The 23,181-nt window shown below is 41.9% G+C and overlaps 2 protein-coding genes across 2 annotated transcripts in view; one reads left to right on the top strand and one right to left on the bottom strand.

Moving 5' to 3' along the window:
* Positions 1–574: 574 nt before the first annotated feature.
* LOC104959226 (growth regulating estrogen receptor binding 1) lies at positions 575–16,485 on the bottom strand. The gene is made up of 27 exons (XM_010787097.1): positions 16,304–16,485; positions 16,070–16,177; positions 15,239–15,415; positions 14,681–14,863; positions 13,446–13,559; positions 13,016–13,153; positions 11,601–11,771; positions 11,389–11,511; positions 10,326–10,511; positions 9,734–9,870; positions 8,858–9,134; positions 8,623–8,751; positions 8,331–8,528; positions 7,811–8,008; positions 7,517–7,700; positions 7,140–7,311; positions 6,903–7,039; positions 6,435–6,786; positions 6,195–6,310; positions 5,737–5,942; positions 5,112–5,640; positions 4,566–4,722; positions 4,380–4,482; positions 3,990–4,145; positions 2,977–3,125; positions 1,337–1,394; positions 575–774 (listed from the first exon to the last, which is right to left on the bottom strand). Exons 1-27 carry the CDS (start codon positions 16,455–16,457, stop codon positions 575–577), a joined length of 4,812 nt encoding a protein of 1,603 aa, XP_010785399.1. The 5' UTR covers positions 16,458–16,485.
* Positions 16,486–18,209: 1,724 nt separating this feature from the next.
* The window catches only part of LOC104959224 (protein GREB1-like), a 6,788-nt gene continuing 1,816 nt past the window's right edge, over positions 18,210–23,181 (top strand). Inside the window, exons 1-6 of the mRNA XM_010787095.1 lie at positions 18,210–18,421; positions 18,550–18,712; positions 18,850–18,968; positions 19,719–19,951; positions 20,448–20,648; positions 20,990–21,128. Coding sequence (XP_010785397.1) covers positions 18,298–18,421; positions 18,550–18,712; positions 18,850–18,968; positions 19,719–19,951; positions 20,448–20,648; positions 20,990–21,128 — 979 coding nt within the window. The 5' untranslated portion in view covers positions 18,210–18,297. The remainder of the gene's footprint in view (positions 18,422–18,549; positions 18,713–18,849; positions 18,969–19,718; positions 19,952–20,447; positions 20,649–20,989; positions 21,129–23,181) is intronic.

Below are 23,181 nucleotides of genomic sequence, written 5' to 3'. Positions count from 1 at the left end.
TCATACCTCAGCGAACCAGACTGGAACAATGAGCTAGGTCTGGCTGCTATCTAGCGAAGCAGAGTCTCGACCCCACAAAACCCCGGACCAGAAGTGACCTGCTGGAGAGTGCGCAGAGAAACTCAGCAGTACTGACAATGAGGATGAGGAGGGACAAGACAATGGTGAATACAATGAACGTTGTGTGAGATTTAAAAATGTGTGTTCACTCGCAACTTATTATTTATTTTCTTACTTACTCCGTCCTTATGTTTCCAGCGGGACTCCCCTCTGTCCAGCAGCCAGCAGCTCCAGTCATGTCAGAGGCGGAGCTTTCAGATCCCGTTCCCTGCACAAAGCACCACCTTCTCCAAATGTCCAGAAAGGGACAACAGACACCATTCAACCTTCCCTCACAATCACTGACTCAACTCCAACCTCAGCCCTCTCAGTTCTGTTATTTCCATATCCTCAACTCCATCGCACCAACCTCAAGTGCAGTACTTTTTCCCAGGCACAATTACAAATTCCCTTCTTTTCACTCAGCCCCAGTCCCTTCCCAAATATCTTCTTTTATTCCCCTCCCTCTGCTCGGTCACGGTCGCCAACACTCCAAATCCACTCCTCTGGCTCCTTGTCTCCGCAGCCTCTCTTTTCTGTATGTCTGCTCGCTGGGCGGCGAGGTGTGAGCGCCCCCCTCTGTGCTCCTCCCTCGGGCCTTACGTATTATCACACGCCAGTGACAGCAGCGGGCTTCCCCGATGACACACCGCCCCATGTCTGTCCTGGGCAAGCCTCAAAAAGTAAACACAACAACACATACAGTGTGAAAAACAATATAAAAGCTCACATTTATCAGCCAACTAGCGTGTAGCAATCAGAAATTGTGTTTTTCGTAATCAGGCAGGACAACGACAGCTCTACAAAGAAAGCAACAAATAATGTTTCGAATTAAAATCCTGTGAGGGTTAAAAAGTCTGAACAGTACGCCTGCGTGATTGTTAATACTGTGATCCTGTTTTTATTTTTATTACTACCAGATGGCTAATACATATGACACAGATGGGGCCAACCTCACAATGTGTCACGAAAAATCAGATGATACCTCAGAGGAAATTCATTACGAAATATTCAGGCCCTTGCGAGTTAAGATGATGACTGTACAGAGCAGTCACTGTACGTATCGCGTGGAGTGGTCCCTCGCTCTACCACAGGGAAGCAGCAACCCCACAAACGAAGCACAACGGGCATGCCGCACGTCCCAACTCCACAGTCTAGTTTCATTTCTTTTTGTATTCAAACTCAAGGCTCATGATAGTCTGTTTGTTACATTCTCTGTCACCAAAACAGAGCGTACCTGCCACTTCCTGGTATTCTGGTCCCTTGATGCTGATCAGGTGATGGAGGTGGATTATCTACGATGAAGAGACATCAAACGTGAGATATTTTGGCTGTTGCAGTTGCACTGTGCTCTGGCTAGTCATCTACCTTAATTTTCATTATGTTCAAGTTATTTCTAATTTTCAGTGTTTCACTATTGTTGCCGCTAAATCATATGATCGTATATTGAGGATTTTGTCAATTTGTCTTCAGAATATATGCTTATATTGAATTCTCCTCATGCTGTAAACTCCAAATGTAATGCATACCATTTTAAATGTGTTCATAAAGGCTGTCAGGCTGAGGGGGTGCTGTACCACCCATCCAATGTTTCCTGGCCCAACCCAGACATTGTGAAGACGATGCCCTTTGACTACACCATCCATGACCCCAAATATGAGGAAATCAGCTCTGTCTACTGCCCTGGATATAAATCAAGTGCTGATGGTATGCACAGTCAGAACACACACACAAACACACAATACAATATATTCTCACACAATTAAACTATATTTAAAAAACATTGATGTTCTCTAATGTCTTACTTATAAATACAAATTCTAAGACCAGGGCCGTCCCTCCCTACAGGCCGATCATGCAGGCTGCATGGGGCCTCACATTGCGCAGGGGGCCTCGGCTTATGAGCTTGGCTTGTGCGCAGTTCTCCGTCTAGTTGGCTTAAAACATGGAGCATTTTTTCCACTTTTATTCATTTTTATGTCAATTTGCACATTTCATGGTGATGCTCAGCCTCTCCCCTTAACTCCTAACAGTCATCATCATGTCAACCACAACACAGAGAGATACTGATAGAAATGTGTGTGTAGTTGATACATTGCTGACAGAGGGAAATACATTTGAATACAGATTTTAAGAAATATCCGTTTTTGAGCATGTAAAAAGCATGTTTTGTCTTGACTATATTACAACTATATAGTTTATTTGCATTAATTATATTTTAATCTTTTTGAGGCTAGTATTTGGCAGGAAATGCAGACGTATTCACCTGTTAATACATACTGAACGACATACATGCACATTTACCATTTACCTCACTGTATAAAAAAGTAACTGTTGATAATAATAATAATAATAATAATAATAATAATAATAATAAACAGGAATTATATTTGCAAAGTACTTTGTTTTCCAAAAAAAATTGTTTCACTCCTGTCGGTGGGATCCTCATCTCACAATGTCGCTTGGGGCAGCAAGTTGGCCAGGAGACGGCCCTGCCAAACCCATACATGTATGTTGGCTTTATCTAGTTCCTAGAGATCTGTCTTTGCCCAAGTCGTCTTTCCAAGGATGACTGTGGCCAGGACGCATGCTTCCTCTAGCTGCGCCTCCATGATCAGCTGAAGCTGCGGGCCTAAACAACATACATCACTGGCTGAAGTCAGTGCTCTATCAGTACCTGGGATCATGAAGTACGCTCAGATCTCTACCAGGTCAGAAGGATGAGATGAATGTGATAAGGCATCACAGCTCTGGCTTTTGACATCTCGAATGACTCACAGTGAAATATGTCCTCTTATACTTTATCAGCTGAGTCATTGAGAATTCCAAAAGCAGTGTCGTGGATGTCCAGTTATCAGAATCGTGTGTTCTGCCGACCTGGTATTCTGGGGTTGATGCCCAGGTACTGAATGACACCTGTTTCACAGTGATGGTTATGTGTTCGTAGGCCGCATTATTTTGACAGCTTTGATCCCTGGATGTCCGCCCTACGTACGGTAAACAGTTCCTTGGCGCACAGGGGTTTCCTTGGAAAGACAACAGGGGCAAAGACAGATAGAGACAATAGGCACAAACATTCATGTTAGGGTCCTTGGGCCAGGCCGTCCTGGCCAACTTGCTGCCCCAAGCGACATTTGTGAGATGGAGGCCCCCCGCCCCCACGACAGGAGTGAAACAATTTTTTTTGGAAAACAAATTACTTTGCAAATATAATTCCTGTTTATTATTATTATTATTATTATTATTATTATTATTATTATCAACAGTTACTTTTTTATACAGTGAGGTAAATGGTAAATGTGCATGTATGTCGTTCAGTATGTATTAACAGGTGAATACGTCTGCATTTCCTGCCAAATACTAGCCTCAAAAAGATTAAAATATAATTAATGCAAATAAACTATATAGTTGTAATATAGTCAAGACAAAACATGCTTTTTACATGCTCAAAAACGGATATTTCTTAAAATCTGTATTCAAATGTATTTCCCTCTGTCAGCAATGTATCAACTACACACACATTTCTATCAGTATCTCTCTGTGTTGTGGTTGACATGATGATGACTGTTAGGAGTTGAGGGGAGAGGCTGAGCATCACCATGAAATGTGCAAATTGACATAAAAATGAATAAAAGTGGAAAAAATGCTCCATGTTTTAAGCCAACTAGACGGAGAACTGCGCACAAGCCAAGCTCATAAGCCGAGGCCCCCTGCGCAATGTGAGGCCCCATGCAGCCTGCATGATCGGCCTGTAGGGAGGGACGGCCCTGGTCTTAGAATTTGTATTTATAAGTAAGACATTAGAGAACATCAATGTTTTTTAAATATAGTTTAATTGTGTGAGAATATATTGTATTGTGTGTTTGTGTGTGTGTTCTGACTGTGCATACCATCAGCACTTGATTTATATCCAGGGCAGTAGACAGAGCTGATTTCCTCATATTTGGGGTCATGGATGGTGTAGTCAAAGGGCATCGTCTTCACAATGTCTGGGTTGGGCCAGGAAACATTGGATGGGTGGTACAGCACCCCCTCAGCCTGACAGCCTTTATGAACACATTTAAAATGGTATGCATTACATTTGGAGTTTACAGCATGAGGAGAATTCAATATAAGCATATATTCTGAAGACAAATTGACAAAATCCTCAATATACGATCATATGATTTAGCGGCAACAATAGTGAAACACTGAAAATTAGAAAATAACTTGAACATAATGAAAATTAAGGTAGATTGGATAGCCAGAGAAACAGTGGCAACTGCAAAAAATATACTCACTGTAGTTGATGTCTTCTTCATCGTAGATATCCACCTCCATCAACCTGATCAGCATCCGGGACAGAATACCCAGGAAGTGCAGGTACGCTCCTGTCTTACCCACCTGCCGATGACAAGAGAAATGTAAACAAACAGACTATCATGAGCTTGAGTTTGAATACAAAAAGAAATGAAGACAATAAGAACCTGTGGAGGTCCACTGAGCAGCAGCCTGCGAGGATGAAAGTTGTCGCTTCGTCCTTCAGTGCGGTTGCTGCTGTCCATGTGGTAGGAGCGAGGGACCATCCACTGGCGATAGTACAGTGACTGCTCTGTACATGTCATCATCTTACTCAGCAAAGGCCTGAACACAAAATATTTCGTAATGAATTTCCTCTGAGGTATCATCTGATTTTTCCGTGACACATTAGGTGAAAGGTCTGGAAGCACCAATCTGTGTACCAATATGTATTAGCCATTCTGGTAGTAATAAAATAAAACAGGATCACAGTACTTAAGCAAATCAACGCAGGCGTACTGTTCAGACTTTTTTACCCTCACAGGATTTTAATTCGAAACATTATTTCACAATGAGCCAATTGACTTTATCTTAAACAGTAAGATGAACATGTGTTGGTCTGCCTGAATTACGAAAAATCAACAATTTCTGATTGCTACACGCTAGTGGCTGATAAATGGTGAGCTTTTATATCTGTTTATCACACTGTATGTGTTGTTGTGTTTCACTTTTACCTGAAGCTGCTTGCCCATGCGACAGACATGTGCGGCAGGAATGATGTACATCGGGGAAGCCCGCTGCTGTCACTGGCTGTGATAATATCGTAGAGGGCCCGAGGGAGGAGCACAGAGGGGGGGCGACTCACACCTCGCGCCCAGGAGCAGCTCAGGTGAGGAGAGGAGGCTTGCGGAGACAAGGAGCCAGAGGAGGTGGATTTGGAGTGTTGGCGACGTGACCGAGCAGAGGGAGGGGGTTGAGGGTTGGGTATTTGGGAGTGGGACTGGGGCTGAGTGAAGGGTTGGGAATTTGTTTGTGCCTGGGAAAAAGTCTGCACTTGAGGTTGGTGCGATGGAGTTGGAGGATATGGAAAAGACTGAGAGGGCTGAGGTTGGAGTTGAGTCAGTGATTGTGAGGGAGGTTGAATGGTGTCTGTTGTCCCTTTCTGGACATTTGGAGAGGTGGTGCTTTGTGCAGGGAAGGGATCTGAAGCTCCGCCCTCTGGACATGACTGGAGCTGCTGGCTGCTGGACAGAGGGGAGTCCCCTGGAAACATAAGGAACGGAGTAAGTAGAAAATAAATAATAAGTTGCGAGTGAACACACATTTTTAAATCTCACACAACCGTTCATTGTATCTCACCATTGTCTTGTCCCTCCTCCTCCTCATTGTCAGTACTGCTGAGTTTCTCTGCGTCACTCTCCAGCAGGTCACTTCCTGGTCCGGGGTTTTGTGGGGGTCGAGACTCTGCTCTCACTAGATAAGCAGCCAGACCTAGCTCTTGTTCCAGTGTGGTTCGCTGAAGGTATGAGCAGCTTATCACTCTGAGATCACAGTACTTCAATGACCTGAGGGCAGAATAAATTCACTGTTTAAACTCCAGATTATATTTACCTCACCGTCTGTGGCTTACCTGGAAGTACACAATGGTGTAACACTTAGAGGAGATTTCATTATTCTCAGGTTTGCTTAAAGTAAAACCTGATTTCTTTACTTAAAGTTAACATTTCCCAATGGAAAATAACTATGAGTGTTGGGAAGATTCGGTTGAGGTTTCTCATGAAAGTCATTGAGTTAGGATTAGAGCTTTTGGTGTGTACCTTGGCATAGATTCCCCCTGGGGCTCGGCTCCTGACAGGATCAGGATGCAGGGAAGGGCCTCCAGCTCCAGGTAGGTCTGAGGAACCCAGTCAGCATCCTGGATCTTTAGCCAGGTCTAAAGGATAGATAATATGCAATTTTCAAAGTCATTCAGTGTATGTGTAATTCTCTACTCGTAAAAACACAAATCATTCAAGTATTTATCTTGTATCTCATGATATTATGACCCACTAGCCCACCTTGATCTGATCAGTGAATCTCTGTCCAATACTCAGCGCCTGGTTTGGATTCCCCAGTATGATTTCAAAAGTGTCCTCCAGACCCAGCTGCCTCCTCACTCTGGAGAGCCGCCGGTGGGCCCATGCTGCCAGAGACTGAGAGGGGATCCGCAGCAGGACCATGTGCCCATGGTGGGTGGGACATTGCTGGGCCGCAGTGAGCAGTGATTGTACAATCTCTAGGGTCTCCACTGATGTGTGTTTGTGGAGATTGTGGGAGCTGCCGATTTTGCCGGATGCAGCCATCAGAGCCACGCAGTAGTGTTGGATCAAAACTGTGGTCCGGATCACAGAGCTGTGCAATTTAGGAAACCTGGGACAAAGAGAGACATTTTAACGGCTTTTCGCTTTTGTGTAGGCATTCAAATTATTCAGACTTGCTTATGAATAATAGGGTGTTGGTGTTGATTAAATATGTGTTTTTTTTACCTTTCTTCCAGAGCAGAAGCCATGCTTTCAAAGGATGAATCATAACGCATCAGTGGCAGACTGCTCCCTGAGCGGGTCGACTCTAAAAGCTCCGACACACCAAAGTAGCGCGTCTTCTCATGGTACAGGTCCACATCCTACACAAAATCACACAATGTAACACGGGAAAACTCGCAACCAACGTGCAGATATGTGCCACGATTGTGCGTTTGTATCACACAGAGAATTCAGTCTTACATTACTGAATGCAGAGGGCCAGTGGATCTCATTGTAGGGACTGATGCGGGTATACTGTGTCTGCAGAGCGAAGGGGAAGGAGGTGACGTGGAGAATCAGGATGTTTGGAGCATCTCTGACCTGACAGGAGTTTAACAGCTGATCCACCAGACCCAGTCCACTATCTGAGGTACTGTGGGAAGAACAGAATGAGAGAAAGAGACAGAGACTCAGAAAAGGAGAAAAAGCACTTTACTGCTTTGTTGATGCTCTTGTTGTACCAGGTTGTTGCATTGAATAAAGTTATCATTCTGCACCAATTACTCACACACACACACGCACGCACACACGCACGCACACACACACACACACACACGCACACACATACACACACACACCTGTTAATGTCCCAGTGGGCGTGGTCATGGACCAGGATGTAGAGTGTGTAGGAGTTGCTTTGTGCTTCCTGGATGAGGTTTTCAATCCGTGCCTGAGCGTTCTGGTCCATCTTGACCACATATCGCTCAGCATCCCGTTGAGACACACACTCCTGGTCTAAACCCCCCAGCTCCTGAAGGACACCTGAGATAAGCAGCCAAAGAAAATAGGATCAACATAAAAACACACAATATTTAAAAGACAACAAATGATTGGAAAAATACTGCTATGGAATAAAGAGCTATGTCACCAACCAGAGCTCCAGAGGTGGAAAACAGTTTGCTGAAATGTGACCTCAGAGGGCGGGACCAGGATGAGGAAGCTGACCCGGTCGAAGGAGCCAAGATCCAGGTTCTGTGTACTGGAGTCTGCTATGGCACAGACATGGGACAGCAGCTTTCTGGCCACCGCCAGCTGAATGGGACGAACCTCACGCCACTTTACGGAGTATTCTACACACAGACACAAATTCATGTCATCATATTCAATCAAATATTTATATTAAATATATTGATAGTCCTGTTAACAACTGTGCAAAATTAGAATGGGACACAAAAATATACATGAAGATATCATCTATGACTATTCTTTCATATTTTCTATTGAATAAAAATGATTCCAAGGAAGAGTTGCATCAGCAATTTGACAGAAGGCAAAACAAAGAAAAATACAAGTAAGACTAAACCAAATGGTGTAAAAAAAAAAAAAATGAAATAGTTTGGATTAGTTGTGGAAAAACCTTCTTAGAGTCTTTTCTACCTTTCTGTGTCTCACCTGAGCAGGTGTCTTTGGGACTTGAAGCTCTCCCTTTAGGGCTGGGTGAGTCTTTTGAATTCTTTGGACTGGGTGTGTCTTTGGGACTGCGTGTAGTTTTAAGACTCTTCTCTTCAGCTGAGTCCAGACAACTGGATAAGGGAGAGGGCTCGTTGCTGTCTAAGGTGGCACTATCCAGCAGGGAATCCAAATCACCGTCTGAGAAACACAAAGGCAGACCTCAGGTTTATGAATCGTGCCAAAAAAAACTTGAACATACACAGAAATGTGATTATAAAAAACGAAGACACACCCTGTCCGAGAGAATTGCAGTAGTGGATGAGTTCCTGGGCAGCACCAAGGGAGAGCTGGTGGTTTATTTCTTTAAGACCCTCATTGGGAGAGTACATACTCTCTGCCAAGGCACGACACTGGTGTTTACCTGCGACACACACAAAGGCAATAACATAAAAGTCTGCTTATTATTTCTGTTTAATGCTCTGGTCAATTTAACAACATTTACATGCATACAAAAACAAAACTCCCACCTGTGACGACCACACAGGACTGAGTTTCCTGTCCCGGTACAGAGACGATAATGACCACGTAGTTGGTGTTTTCAAGACGTCCTTCCATCAACCTGCTGACTGTTTGCTGAAGGCCTTGAGCCAAAGAACCAATCTTCTCCCCTAAAACCACCACGCCCTCTCCACAAGACGACGCAGCCAGCTGGGCCAGCCAAGGAAGCTGGCTGGGGGTCAAAGGTGGTTGGCTCTGGGGAAGTAGGGACAGATGCTGGGGGAGCCCAGGCAGGATGGAAGAGGTCTAGAGACAGAGTAGAGAAGAATTAAGCTATGTTTTTTTTGGTAATATATATTTTATTGACATTTGGCAGCAAACAATTACAGTGTTTTTTCAAGACACAGTAATTTGTACATCTTAAATTTGTCTGTCCGAAATGCCTTTTTCTTTTTTACACAAAGACAAAATAAAAACCGTAAAAAGTAGGAACAATACGAACATTAGGGAGTGATCAGGACTTCATAGTAAAATCATATGTTTGTAAAAATAAAATCTGGCCTATGAGGTTTTACCAAATCAGTCCACTTTCTCCATCGTGACACAAATAGTTGAATTTAGCTATGTTTTAATACACATGTGCTGTTACCCAACAATGACTCATTTGTTGTTTGATGTCATTTGCCTTTTAGTCTTATTTAAGGATGTTGCCTCATTTATGTGACAAACGTTATGCTCGGATGTTAGGACTCGCTTGTAAAATAGATTCTAAATGTATTATTATAATATACAGGGAATATTCCTGGTAAAATATTGGTAAAAACTTTACTTAAAAACGATATTCTTTCTATATGATATCATATGTAATGTAACATTTGATAATGGGACAGTCTCAGACATCTGACCTCTATGCCGTAATGCCTCCCTTGGCTGGCCGGTGTTTGAGGCTGCTGGTACTGTCTGATCTCGCTGAGGTGAGACTCCCTCCATGACCTCATGAATATCTGCTCCAAGTCCTCTATCAGGGGCACCTGGTCAGGACCTGGGGTGAATACATGTGGTGGACAAGAATGCAAAATACATTAGAGAAATAATTAAAATTCTAGTTTGGTGATAAACAAAAGAAGGTCATAATATTGATTCATTGTTAAAACCTGCCTCCTAGTGGCCATTATTAAAACAGCAAAGATATCATGAAGGGTCAATCTTCTGCCTGCTCTTTGGATTCAAGGATTCAAGGCTTTCATTGTCATACGTACATAGCTACAGTGTACCGGTAGTTATGACAATGTAATTCTTAGGTCACAGGCTCCTCCAACAGTGCAACACAATTAAACTGATAGTGCAAGTAAATAAAAAGTAAACAAACACTGAAATAAATCGAAGAAAAGGCAGAGTTGGAGAGGAGCAAAAGACACGGCAGCCCTCATCCGGCGCCATCTTATGTGAAATGTGTATGTTTAAAGCCTTTCTCCTACAACAAGGTTTTCCACTGACCTAGCTGAACAAGGTAGTAGACTGTGAGAAGAATCTGCATCTCTGTGGACAATGGCTGAATGGGTGATGGTCCGTAGTGCTGGTAGACTCTGGGGAGTGTCTGAGAGCTCAGGTAACAGCTCTGGAGCAGAGAACTCACGAGCACTTCACTGATGTTTCCATTCAGCTGAGGGAGAGAGCCATGCCCTGTATCAATGAGACAGATGAACAAAGTGAGGAGGCTGGAAATAACTTGGACTCAGGTGGTGGATTTGACAATACACGTTAGCCGATCAAATTCACTTCTTTATGCGTGGTAATGTTTCTTCTTGAATAACTTGTTCCTAAACAATGACAATAGATAGCCAAAAAAACACAATGCAGACATCTCCATGGGTCAATTGTACCTACAATTGTCTTTTATGATACGAAAAGACTCTTTGTGTGATTTGCTATATTAGATTTTGAATTGCTTTGTATTTCTATCAGTTACTTAAGAAAGTATTGCAATGAACCCAAGTGGAGAACAGTTGTTGTACAGGATTGAGTCGTGGGAAAATGCAGTTCTATCTAATCCCAAGGGACAGAGTGGGGTAATAGTAGGGATAGGAATATATAATGGGAGGCACAAAGAGAACTTAAGTGGAACTGACAAGTTTGTTGCTTGGAGAGGTGAAGGGCAGATAGGTGATGAATACAAAAACAGAAAAAACCCACTGGGTATAGGTGGTGGTTTGGAGCAGAGAAGATGGAGAGGATGATGAGTTGACAGGTGATACAAAGAGGTGAAAAGGTTGGAGGGCGGGCACATAGACTGAGGAAAGGCCTCAGGAGTTGGCTGACCTCTAACCTGTGAGGAGAGTCACCCTAACCTGACCATCTGTTGGGCAAAGACCTGAAAACATGTTGACCTGCTTGAGAAAGTCCAGTACTTAGAGCTGGTTGTCAAATGATCACCAAACACCAGCTGGTCATTAATGACTTTGACTGATTTGTGAGTCAACTCTGTCACAAGTACAAATAAACTTGTGTAGAGAAAGTGCATTTTATTATCCAATATCAGTGATAAAGTTGCTGATCTGACCTTTGAAGATGACAGGTTGCAGTCTGCAGGTGTGCAGCAGCTGATCAGGGATTGTTACTGCCAGCCCTGGTGGAGAAAGTGGGGTCAAGGAAGCCTGCGAGGAACTCAGCGGGGCTACAGTCTCTTTAGAAACAAGTACATGTACCTTTAAAAAAAGACCCACTCAAACGTCATTTCTGTTTATATGCCAAATGTCTCTTCTATTATTTTACCTGATCTGGCTCCATGTGTGAGGAGAGAGGACATGGATGATGCTGATGAGGCTGATGAGGCTGATGAAGATGGTGGGGTCTTCACAGCGCTCTCCGTCACACTGTTGGCAGAGGACTCAGGCGACCAGCCCTTATGCCTCTTTTTTGGAGGACCAGCGTTTACATGGGACCCTGCAGAATAGACACAAATATCAGTGAGCACATTGGCGTAAATGTTTGTACGTTTAATGTTAACAACATACTAACGGATAATAACGGACTAATTCAACTTTAAAACATACATTTTTTTATTTTAATAATTGTTTTAGATGTTCCTATTACAGTTTGTACTCCTTTTTCCTAAGCAAAGGGATATTTTTGCTGCTCCTGCTTTATATTAGTCTCTGCAATTTCATTTTAGGATTTTTATTTTTTTCCCGCTCTTTCTCAGTGACACACTTTCTACAAAACAGTTTACTTTAAGAATGATTTCCTGTAGAGCAGAGGAGTCACCTTTCTTATTCTAATAACCCATAAATCAACTGAATAAACACTAAATGATGTTTTAGGGTAGGCTTCTGTGGATACAGTAATGCAGTTGTATTTAAGTCATACATTAACCTGTCTCTTCCTCTTCCTGTCAAACTCTGTTGAAATGCAGTAATAGGCAGACACATAAAAGCTCCACTTGTTAAAAGGGTCATGAAAAAAACAACATTGACAGGAAGGAAGCTTTTCATTCAGCGGGAAAGCTAAGAAATAGAAGAGACAGAGAGGGAATTTTATAACCCTGTTTAATAGAGGTGACAGACAGAGGGAGAGGGAGGGAGAGCCGGAGAGACAAAGGACAACCCCCCACACACACTGCAGCTGCCTGGCCCTGTAATGCAGAGTTTTACAACACACACACACGCGCACACACGCACACACACACACACACACACACACACACACACACACACACACACACACACACACACACACACACACACACACACACACAGATAGTGTTCCCTCTCAGAGGTGTGAAGAAATCAAGGGGAGGGGCTTAATGACAACAAACCATGTTTACATGTAGTCAGATAATATGGTTAGTTCGTTAGTTAGTTTTCAGATTTCTTCAATAAGCTCTTTAGTTTTGGCATATTTCAAAAGTGGTTTAACAACAATTATTTAAACTATTTAATATTTAACCCTGGCTTTTTATTTTTGGCATATTTAAAAAAAAATATAACACAATATGAAAAGTAGTGTTTTTCTTAAAGGGATTATTTCAGGAATCAAGATTATATAAAGATTATATAATCTCGAAAACCCACACTAACATTAATTGTAAATTCAAAGTATTAACACTGCGCGTTCATAACACCATTCTGATAAATACATTGTTATTATAACAAAAAGCATCTAAATGTATAGCTGTGCACCATGTGTACCTGTAGCTGAGGGTCTCCCAGGCCCCGACTGATTTAAAGATGTCTGGGCGACGGAGGGAGCAACATGGATGCCATTTGCCAGCGGGTGGGGGGCATCTGCTACTTGTGGCAGATTAACCGGGTCCGAATTTGATCCTGCTGTGTACACATAGAAGAAAATGTTTAAAAAACAAGAATTACTATGACTTTTCATAAAAAATAGCCATCTGCTGGTTTAATCAAGAAAGGGTGTCTGTCAAACATTTGCCATATTCATTCAATGATCTCATAGTCCAACTAGAGACTTCAGGCTGGAACAACAAATTATTATTTTCATTATCAATTCATTTGCTATCGAGGTCAATTATTTGTCAATAATGTCAGAAAATAGTGAACCATTTCTATCCCAGAGAAGCATGGTTCCTCTCCACATGTTGTGTGTGTGTGTTACCTGTGTAGCCACCAGGTGTGTGTAAAGTGAGTGTAGGTGCCGTGTTTGGTGGTGGTTCATCTGATGCCACATGGCCTTCTGGGAGAATGGACACCGTCTGTCTCATCCTGCCATCTAAAACACACACAGACACAATATTTGAGTAAATGTATATGACGAGACAGACAGAGACATTTCAGGAGGTAGTTTGGCACATTCACTTATTTGTGGTGCAAGTGTGTCTGGAAATACTTATGTGTAATAATTGCTGGACACAGTTTCTGTTTCAATCAGCAGGAAACACATTTTATAATCCTCCCTTTCTCCTATTTCATACCCCTTTCATAAAAAAAGCCAGGAAAAGGGTCACTTTGTGAGGAATGAGAGACCAATGAGACCAACATGTTCCACTGACAGTGAACGCAATGTGTTAAACTCGTGTCTGTCTCTGCTCTGCCATCACAAACATTTAGATCAACCTGTTTAGTTTGATTAATGATAACTGTAGGGCTACAGTAAGCTCTTATGGACACAGAGTAAGCAGAGTTCCCCATTGCTGCATAGCAACAGACTTGTTTTTCTCAGAAACACGTTGCATAATCTCCTCTATATCAGAACCTCTTCACGCTTTGAAAAGAAGATCCTTAAGAGCTTACTGGCAATAACATGTACTTTCATTGTTAACACAGATACACCAAACATCTTTCTCCGATAAAGAAGTCTACATTTGTATTTCCCTCTGCAATAACAGGAGAAAGAATTAAGAACCAATTGGAAACAACATGGTAATGTTAGAAGATGCACATGATTAGTGTGCATTTCACAGAAATGTTTACAAGGCTGTGTCTATAAAAGCATTTTCATTTGATGGGTGACCTCTAGGCTGTGGCCTCTGAGTCACCTTTCACCTGTCCTCAAGGCTTTACTAGCTGTCCATCTGGTCAGACCCATACTGTACACACATTGTTCTCCCATCCCAATACAAATCAGATTTTTAGACTTTCATGATACAATGCTAGACCTAAACATAAATACCTTTAATGTAATACATTGATCAAGCTTTGGCTTTAAGTTCCCACTCATTTTATCAATGTTTTTCTTCACTTGTTTGAGTTCAATAAAGAACCATTGCAGAAGAGATGCACTAATGGCCACTGCTTTTTATCTAATCATCTAAATCAAATCCTAAGAATGTCCACATTTGGCGGGATAAAATGAATCCAGTTGCCAAATAAAACATGGTATCCATCTCTCACCGTGTCCCCTCCAGCAGATGGGAGCTCCTTTCATCAGCACGCCTTGGTTGTTCCTGTACAGATGGTGCTTCAAGTGCTTCTGTTTCTTGGGCTGGGTGCTGAGCTTCAGGTTAATGTGGTTGGAGAACTCAGTGAAATAGCGAAAGCCTTTCTCTCCGCAGCCCATACAGTTTCCTAAGAAGCCTGGAGGGTGAACACATGCGAAATGTAATGTTTTCAACAGGCTGCATTATATGTTTCTACAGTTGTACATCTAGCAATCTTGGTCATGTAAAAAATGCATTGTCAACTACTAGGAATAGTGCACCATTAGTTTTAGGAGTGATAGTATGTTTTGAATCTGGAGAGTCTGGGTTGCTGTTTCCCTATGTCTTAGGACTTGTTGCTAAGCTAGGCTTGTCCCATCTCCTCTGTATTTGAACCACAGACCCAAGATGGATTATCTTAGTAAAGGTATTTACTAAAATGTTGAACAAAAAGGAGTCCTGAAGGTTGACATTGTGACTTTTATCAAACAGTGATGATATTTCCTGTTTCTCTGCGAGTCTCCCGCCTCACCTAGCAGTGCGTTGTGACCCCGTTCGTCTGGAAGGAAGCGGCGGTCCACTGCACACACCAGCAGGGTCTCCGGGAGGGAGGGGGACTTCACCCCCACCAACATGAACCCAGCGGACACATCCAAGGGATCTGATGCCAGCGAGGACAGACGCAGGTCCCGGCCTGCCTGACAGAAGCCTGTGGGAAGGAAAAAACAGGTATTTGGTAACTTTTCTTTTAAGATGGCTTTATCTTATTACATGTTAGATGTTTTTATCCAAAGTGACTTACATACTCAATACTGTGGGCAATCCCCACAGGAGCAATTTGGGGTGAAGTGTCTCAGGGACACAACGACATGCTGACTGCAGCGGGGTTTGAACCTGTGACCCCCTGATCCAAACACCAACACACAACCCACTGCACCACAAACTTCTTATTGTACATCAAGTAAGACGAGCAACGATATGCACGATGCAGACTGCTACTTTTCTGCTTCTATTGTCTCCTGGTGCAAACAGTAACTGTAATGCAGTGCAGTAAGAAATGTGCATGATGTTTTCTTAGATCTTGTGTGTGTGTGTGTGTGTGTGTGTGTGTGTGTGTGTGTGTGTGTGTGTGTGTGTGTGTGTGTGTGTGTGTGTGTGTGTGTGTGTGTGTGTGTGTGTGTGTGTGTGTGTGTGTGTGTGGGTGTGTGTGTGTGTGTGTGTGTGTGTGTGTGTGTGTGTGTGTGTGTGTGTGAGTGAGTGAGTGTGTGTGTGTGTGTGTGTGTGTGTGTGTGTGTGTGTGTGTGTGTGTGTGTGTGTGTGTGTGTGTGTGTGTGTGTGTGTGTGTGTGTGTGTGTGTACAAACCATCTGTTATGCAACATCCATCAGGTGGGGTCTTCATCTGATAGGGTAGTGGAGGACTGTTAGACTCAGAGCCATCTTCATCGTCGTCATCGTCATTCTCTGTACGGCCTATTGGAATACACAAACAAATATTTATATTTTAATGATGAACAAGTGGATATAGATTTAAGGAAATACGCTATTTTTTGTTGAACATGTTATCCACACCTTCTCTTTTGCATCGCTGCAACCCACCATTATGTGTCAATGGCTGCTCTGTCTCGAGGTAAAGCTGTGAGAAAACAGGTCGGGGCACCACGGTGTTGGACCTCAGCGATGCCTCAATGGAATTATGGAGGACTTCCTCAAAGCGCGTGGTCCGCAGCTGGCCTGCATAGGAGTTCCCCATTGGTGTCCTGCAAAAATATTCTGTTAACTTTGACAGCAATTAGGTTGCATTGACTATTTAACAAGAGTTCAATGCGGTAAGTGTCTAATGAACTTTAAGTTTGAGAAAGAAACTGAATAGATATCAGTCATATCTGATTAACTATGTCCTCTTAAGAAAGAAAAAATAATGAAATAAACTCTGACAACTAAAGGATTCTNAACTCACTAGTCACGCACTCAGCACCATCAGACAGGTTTTTAGGAATATGAGAATGTCCACATTTCCAGGTATTTATAAACTGGGATGTTTGGGCATTTACAATTAAATGCCCAAACATCCCAGTTTATAAATACCTGGAAATGTGGACATTCTCATATTCCTAAAAACCTGTCTGATGGTGCTGAGTGCGTGACTAGTGAGTTTGAGTTGAGTTACTTGAAAAACTAAAGTGAAACTTGATTTATTTTATTGCAGGGTCTGATTATTAAATGTCCTTGTTTATTTGTGAGATGCAGTGGCATAAAGAAAATGCTTACTTTGCTTGGTAGTACTGGTAGGTACAAAAACACTGGTTTTCTTGTTCCAGTCTGTTACTGTCACTTTGTTTTTGACACTTTAAAATACTGCTATCCTACAAAAATGCTGTAAAAATCAGATTTATTATGTAATAAAAAAACATTTTCCGAGTAAAAAAATGTTTTATTGAAAAATAAATTTATGAATTTTTTTTTCCTACCCTTTATTATTCAATATCGTGATAAATACCGTACCGTGGACTTGTTATCGCGATATTATCGTACCGTGAGTTTTTGGTATCGTTACATCCCTACTGCTTACCCATTCCAACAGTATATAACAAATTACAGCCTAATAATGACAGCTTAACCTTCTCTATATCGCCTCGTTCACACATTAAATCAACAATACAACTAGATTGTATAAGCATTTAGTTCAAATGCGATTTAAAATCCTCTCAGGTTTTACACCTCTTATTATGAAATGTAGACTACATTTATTATGTAGTATTATTTTTAAACACGAGTTTATGTCCGAGCAACAGACTCACAGATTGTTGGCTACTGAGAGATATGCAAAATACACCGCATGTAGTACGACACAAACCTCCGCTGTGGATTTTCAAAACAAAATACAATAAAACTATGGTCGCAGCCCCAGTTTAACTCTCTGAGGCCTGCATGGTCTGCCCCAACAACAGCCTCTGATCATCAACAGGCTTCATGCAATGCTTCATCAGATGCATATATTAGATAATAATCTCTATCTCACTCCTAACACATCTAAATCTACTTTCAGCACGGATAAATGTTCATAAAATACATCCATTGTTTGTTCTATATGCTTCTTGAAATCCTAAAAAACACATAGTTTTTCTAGAACAGATTACAAATCGCCTGAAAATGGTACAAACAAGTGGCAACATGTGTGACGAAGGTGTTGCACTGGGCTATAGTATCATGCAATCGAAAGTGGAATTCCCGCGAGAGTTGACAGGTGTCGCCAGTCTCTGGCACTGTTATTTTGGGGGGTTGAAAAGTTTGGGAACCCCTGCTTTAGGGAACATTGTTTATTGTGGTACCCTGGTCCATATTTGTTTTCATGCGGATTTGTGCACAGCTGACTTTGGGTTGAGAGGATGTTTTGTAAATATAGTATTTTTTTAAGTGTGACTAAAATGTCTCTAATCACAATAATGATATCCTAGAATATGACGTCATGATATTTTGATCTTTCAATTAAATGTTTCTCCCCTATCTAGAGCCCGGATTGCATCAAAAGTCCAATCTTCACCCCCACCACCGGTCGTCATGAGCATGGTCTGTTTAACCTGTACCATGCTATGGATGGAGCCTCACATCTACATATCCTGGTAGTCAAAGAATATGAGATGGCCGTGTATAAAAAGTACTGGCCCAACCACATCATGCTGGTTCTGCCCACTGTCTTCAACGGAGCTGGAATAGGTATGTGTCTGCTTTATAATTACATATATGTGAGACTTCTTAACGTATACACTGACACATACAGGAGTCAAAAGTCAGTATAAGCTGTTTTTCTCATAGTGCACCACCTTCATGACGTCTGTCTCTAGGTGCTGCTCACTTCCTGATAAAAGAGCTTTCGTATCACAACTTGGAGTTGGAGCGCAGTCGGCGTTTGGAGGGAGGGGGCCCAGCCGGCGACGTCTGGCCCTTCATCATCCTGACCGATGACTCCTGCGTTATGTGGAACGCAGTGGACCTCGACGTGCGCAAGTACATACAAGCACATTATTTATTTGAAAAAAAAAATCAGGCAAAATTGCAGTTGCTTGTATTAGTTGTAGTTGTAAATTGATTCATGTTATGAGTTGTTTTTAACATAACTACTGTTTGCTTTCTGCTGTTTTTAGTGGAGCAGTGGAGCACGCTGTGTCACTGAAGCACATCTTACAGCACATGGAGGCCTGTCCGGACCTGCCACACTACGGACTGTGTGGGGTCAGGAAGTGGAGCAGCCGCGGACTCACAGGTCAGGGGTCACCATGTCAGAAATCCAGAAACACAAAAACCCAAGATTGGATTTGAGAGCATTTCAGTCTTTGCAAATACAAATGAACTGAACACATATGAGTAATCCTACACACATAATGTAGCATCATAAGATCAACTAATGTAGTAACTATTGAAAGGCCATTGTATTTGACTGCAACTGAATACTTGAAAATGAACGGCTCTCATGCCGAGATTTGTTTGAGTTACTTTTGACATAGCATGTTAATAACTTTATGAGTTAGCCAGAAAGTCTCGTTGTTATCTGGTGTCCCCGGGAAAGCAAAAGTTACTACAAAAGTACAGACTTTAAGATCATAACACAACACATATTTGAGTCACTGCATGTTCCTCAAGATGCCTTAAAGGATTTAGGGCAGATTCTTCTTGCTGTAAAGGCCTCAGATCTCAACTGCAGATACAGATTGTTATGTCTTCAACTATTCTGTGTTAACTTGTTGTCCTGAAAGATTTAACCGATATTATTTGAAAGCAAAACTTCTCTATATCAAGCAATATCTCAGATCTAACAAAACCCCATTGTGCCTTAAATAACCAGCCACACAGATCCTCAAGATGTAAAGTGTAGAGGCTGATCACACAGCTAAAGAGATTTCAAAGTTATGTCTGAATGTTTTAGCGATGAATCACAACATGATAAAGAAGACTTCAAAACAAACATCTCTGCTTTATGACTAACATAAATGTGCATTTATTTTTTCTTATCCAGATAACAAAGTGAGGGAGCCCTTCTCAAGAGGTCACCTTCATGACTTCCTTCTCCTCAATGTCGACCGGAGCCAGAACGTCCAGTACGACCAGAACCGCTTCACCTGTCACGATGTGGACTTCACGCTGAGGCTGCACAGCGCCGGCCTGCTCGTCTGCCGGTTCAACGCCTTCAGCGTCATGAAGAAGCAGATCGCCATCGGAGGATACAGAACGTTTATTATCAAGACCAAGGTAGATGCTGAAGACACATAACAACTCAACCTACATTATCATCATTTGCTGCTGTGTGTATTGTCCACAGTAATAACTGTTACATGTCTAATATGTGTAATTGTAAAGTGCTTTGAGTGCCTTGAAAAGCGCTCTAATAAAAATGTAATGAATTATTATTATTATCATTCTCAGGGCAGAATAAAGAAAAAAGTTTGAAGAACAATTTCATTTATTTATATAACATATACTGTATAATTTGCCAGTATACAAGAAAAATATTTTCAAATAATTTATCATAACAAGTCAAATGTAAGCACTAGAATACATATTGGACTTGTTTTGGCTCAAGGCTTCAAAGACATGTATTAGTATGTCAGCTAACTAATACACGTTTGACTAGTTATCAATATAACTGTGAATGTGTGTGTGCATGCAACAGTTAAAGTGAATACCTTTGTTACAAAAAATGTATGGCAACAAAGAGGTATTAAACGTTTAATTTCTATTTGTCCAGACGACAGATGTTCCCACCTCAGTCGGGCCCTCGCAGTACATCTGTGCCCCAGACAGCAAGCACCTCTTCTTGGCCACACCTGCTCAGCTCCTCCTGGAGAAATACCTTCAACACACCAGCCAGAAGCTGTTTCCACACAGCACAAAGAACTACACACACCCTGTGCTGTCTGTGGACTGCTATCTCAACCTTGGACCTGAGGTATACACACACACATGCTCTTTGTTGTGATGAGCTATTAACCTCTGAACACAAGTAAAAGTTCCTGTACCCGTGTTTCATCGCAAAACACACTATAATAGTTTTGGGATTTTAGTGCATTTTCCTAATTTCGCAGAGGGAGGGTAAACAATAATGTAATTCATTTATGTAGTAGAAACATTTTTCATTCTGTTTTCATTCTTACGGATTTTTCCCCTTCTGAGAATGACATGGTTACTTAGTGTCCTATTTGCACGGCTCTAGCGTACGCAAAAGCCGTGCAATTGTTTGTGAATTCCCCCCCCAGTGTATTGAAGTCACTTTCTTCTCTCCTCCTGCAGGTGACGGTGTGTTTTGTGAGTTCCAGACCTCACTCTGTGAACATCAGCTCCACAGGGCTGCTGTTCAGTGGCCTCCTGCTCTGTTTTGCTGACTCCTTTGTGACTGCTGGGTTCCTCAAGAAGTTCTCCTTTCTCAAAGGTACAAAGGCAGACCAAATACAGACCCTGTTGAAAATATGCCAGTTTGTGGTTGCAACGTAGCATTTTTGAGCAACGATACTGTACAGAGCAAGCTACACATTAAAGGTCACCTATTATGCAAACTCCACTTTTTCATGTTTTGTATACATAAATATGTGTCCCCTCTGCGTAAAGAGATTATTTTTATCCTGATCCATTTATATAAAAAAATGTCTGAAAATGAACTGATCAGATTTTGACCACGTTATGATGTCATAATGTTTTTGTTACCATTAGCCAATCACCAACCAAGGTACCCCCCCACACACACCTTATCACCTGAATCTTCTCCTAGAGCACCATTGTGTTCTTTTTAACCAAATCTCTCTCAGAGGGGCGTGGGGAGGGGCTCCTTATTTTCATCTAAAGTAACAGACAGAGAATCAGCACTTTTGAAACAGAGGGGATTATGGGTAATGCTGCAATGATGTGTTTGGTATTTGGAGCCAAACACTTAGGAGAAATGTTTTGTATATATCTGAGACCTACAATAAATTGATGAAAAACAGTATAATAGGGAGCCTTTAAGTCTTAAATCTCATTCTGAATGCCTAAATGTGCTACATGTAGCATTAACGTCCAAAAAAACACATGGGGTCCTGTGACCAAGTGACGAAGAAGCATACCATGACTGCAATCAATCAATCAATCAATGTTTATTTATATAGCCCAATATCACAAATGTTACATTTGTCTCAGTGGACTTCACAGTTTGTACAGAATATCAGTATGACAATACGACACCCTCTGTCCTTAGACCCTCACATCGTACAAGGAAAAACTTCCAGAGAAAACCCACAGTTTAAAGGGAAAAATGGGAGAAACCTCAGGGAGAGCAACAGAGGAGGGATCCCTCTCCCAGGACGGACAGACGTGCAATAGATGCCGTGTGTAAATTGAAAAGATTAATTACATTTGCAACATAAGGTATCCAAATGTTTGGAAATGCATGTGGTGTATAATTAGGAAGATTGAACCATCGAGGATATCCATCCAGGGACCTTAGAGTCAGGACCCAGCAGCCACGACTCAAGATCCAGGACTCGCGATCCATGACACAGGACCGCGAGGATCATCCTATGACTCAGATCCGGCGTATATAGGATCACCAAAAAGAAAGAAATTTGGGGAACTGGTTGTTAGATTCGGAACATGAGAGTACACAGGTATAGAAAAGAGAAGGAATGAAGTAAGAGTCCCCCGACAAAACTAAGGCCTATATCATCAGAAACTAGGGCTGAATTCTAATCAGCGCCCTATGTCTATATAGCTTTATCATAAAGGAAGTCTTAAGCGCCACTCTTAAAAACGGATAGGGCTCTGCGCTTCGCGAACACAAAACTGGGAAGCTGACTCACAAAAGCGGTTGGAGCTTGATAAGAAAAGGCTCTGGCTCCATTGTTACTTTAGAGAGCTCTAGGAACAACCAACAACCCTGCATTCTTGAACGCATGCCCTAGTGGACAATAGGGTATAATGAGTTAATTTAAAGTAAGATGGCGACCTGCCCATTAAGGCGTTTTGTAGGCAGAGAAGAAGAATATTTAAATTCTTCCTGTGTTCTATAGGGAGCCAGTGTAAGGCCAGCCAGAACAGGAGTAATTGTGGTTCCCTTTTCCAAACTCTGGTAGTACACGAGGCTGCAGCATTTGAATCAGGCCTGAAGCACGATCTACAGAATTCCCAGCCATCTCAGGGAACGCAAGAATAAGAACAATGTCGACCCCTACTTGCCATTCCGGTTGACTTGATTTTAAAAATGAAAACCAGGAAATTGTTTTATGTTTTGTGGAATCCATCATCTCAATTAACATATCTAATGCTTAGAATAACTACTTACAAGACAAAATGGGACAATTCTGTGCTTCTAATTGTAGTATTGCCATTTAACTGCTGTAGCGTCCACACCATACTGATACAATAGGCCTCTAACTAATTACCTTATATAAACTCAGCGTAATTAATGAAACCAGTTCAATACAGCATTTTTATTCATTCTTTATAGCGCAGCT

Source organism: Notothenia coriiceps, unplaced genomic scaffold (genome assembly GCF_000735185.1).
Source record: "Notothenia coriiceps isolate Sejong01 unplaced genomic scaffold, NC01 NC01_scaffold00030070, whole genome shotgun sequence".
Classification (NCBI taxonomy): Eukaryota; Metazoa; Chordata; class Actinopteri; order Perciformes; family Nototheniidae; genus Notothenia; species Notothenia coriiceps.
Note: the sequence above shows the minus strand (reverse complement) of the source record. Positions and strands in the feature narration are given on the sequence as shown.

Excerpts from the sequence above, each read along its gene's own strand:
- LOC104959226 (XM_010787097.1), bottom strand. The coding sequence starts at position 16,457 with ATGGGGAACTCCTATGCAGGCCAGCTGCGGACCACGCGCTTTGAGGAA. Across the intron at positions 13,154-13,445 it reads CACACCTGGTGGCTACACAG|CAGGATCAAATTCGGACCCG; the intron begins GTAACACACACA and ends ATGTGTACACAG. Across the intron at positions 11,512-11,600 it reads CACACATGGAGCCAGATCAG|AGACTGTAGCCCCGCTGAGT; the intron begins GTAAAATAATAG and ends TTGTTTCTAAAG.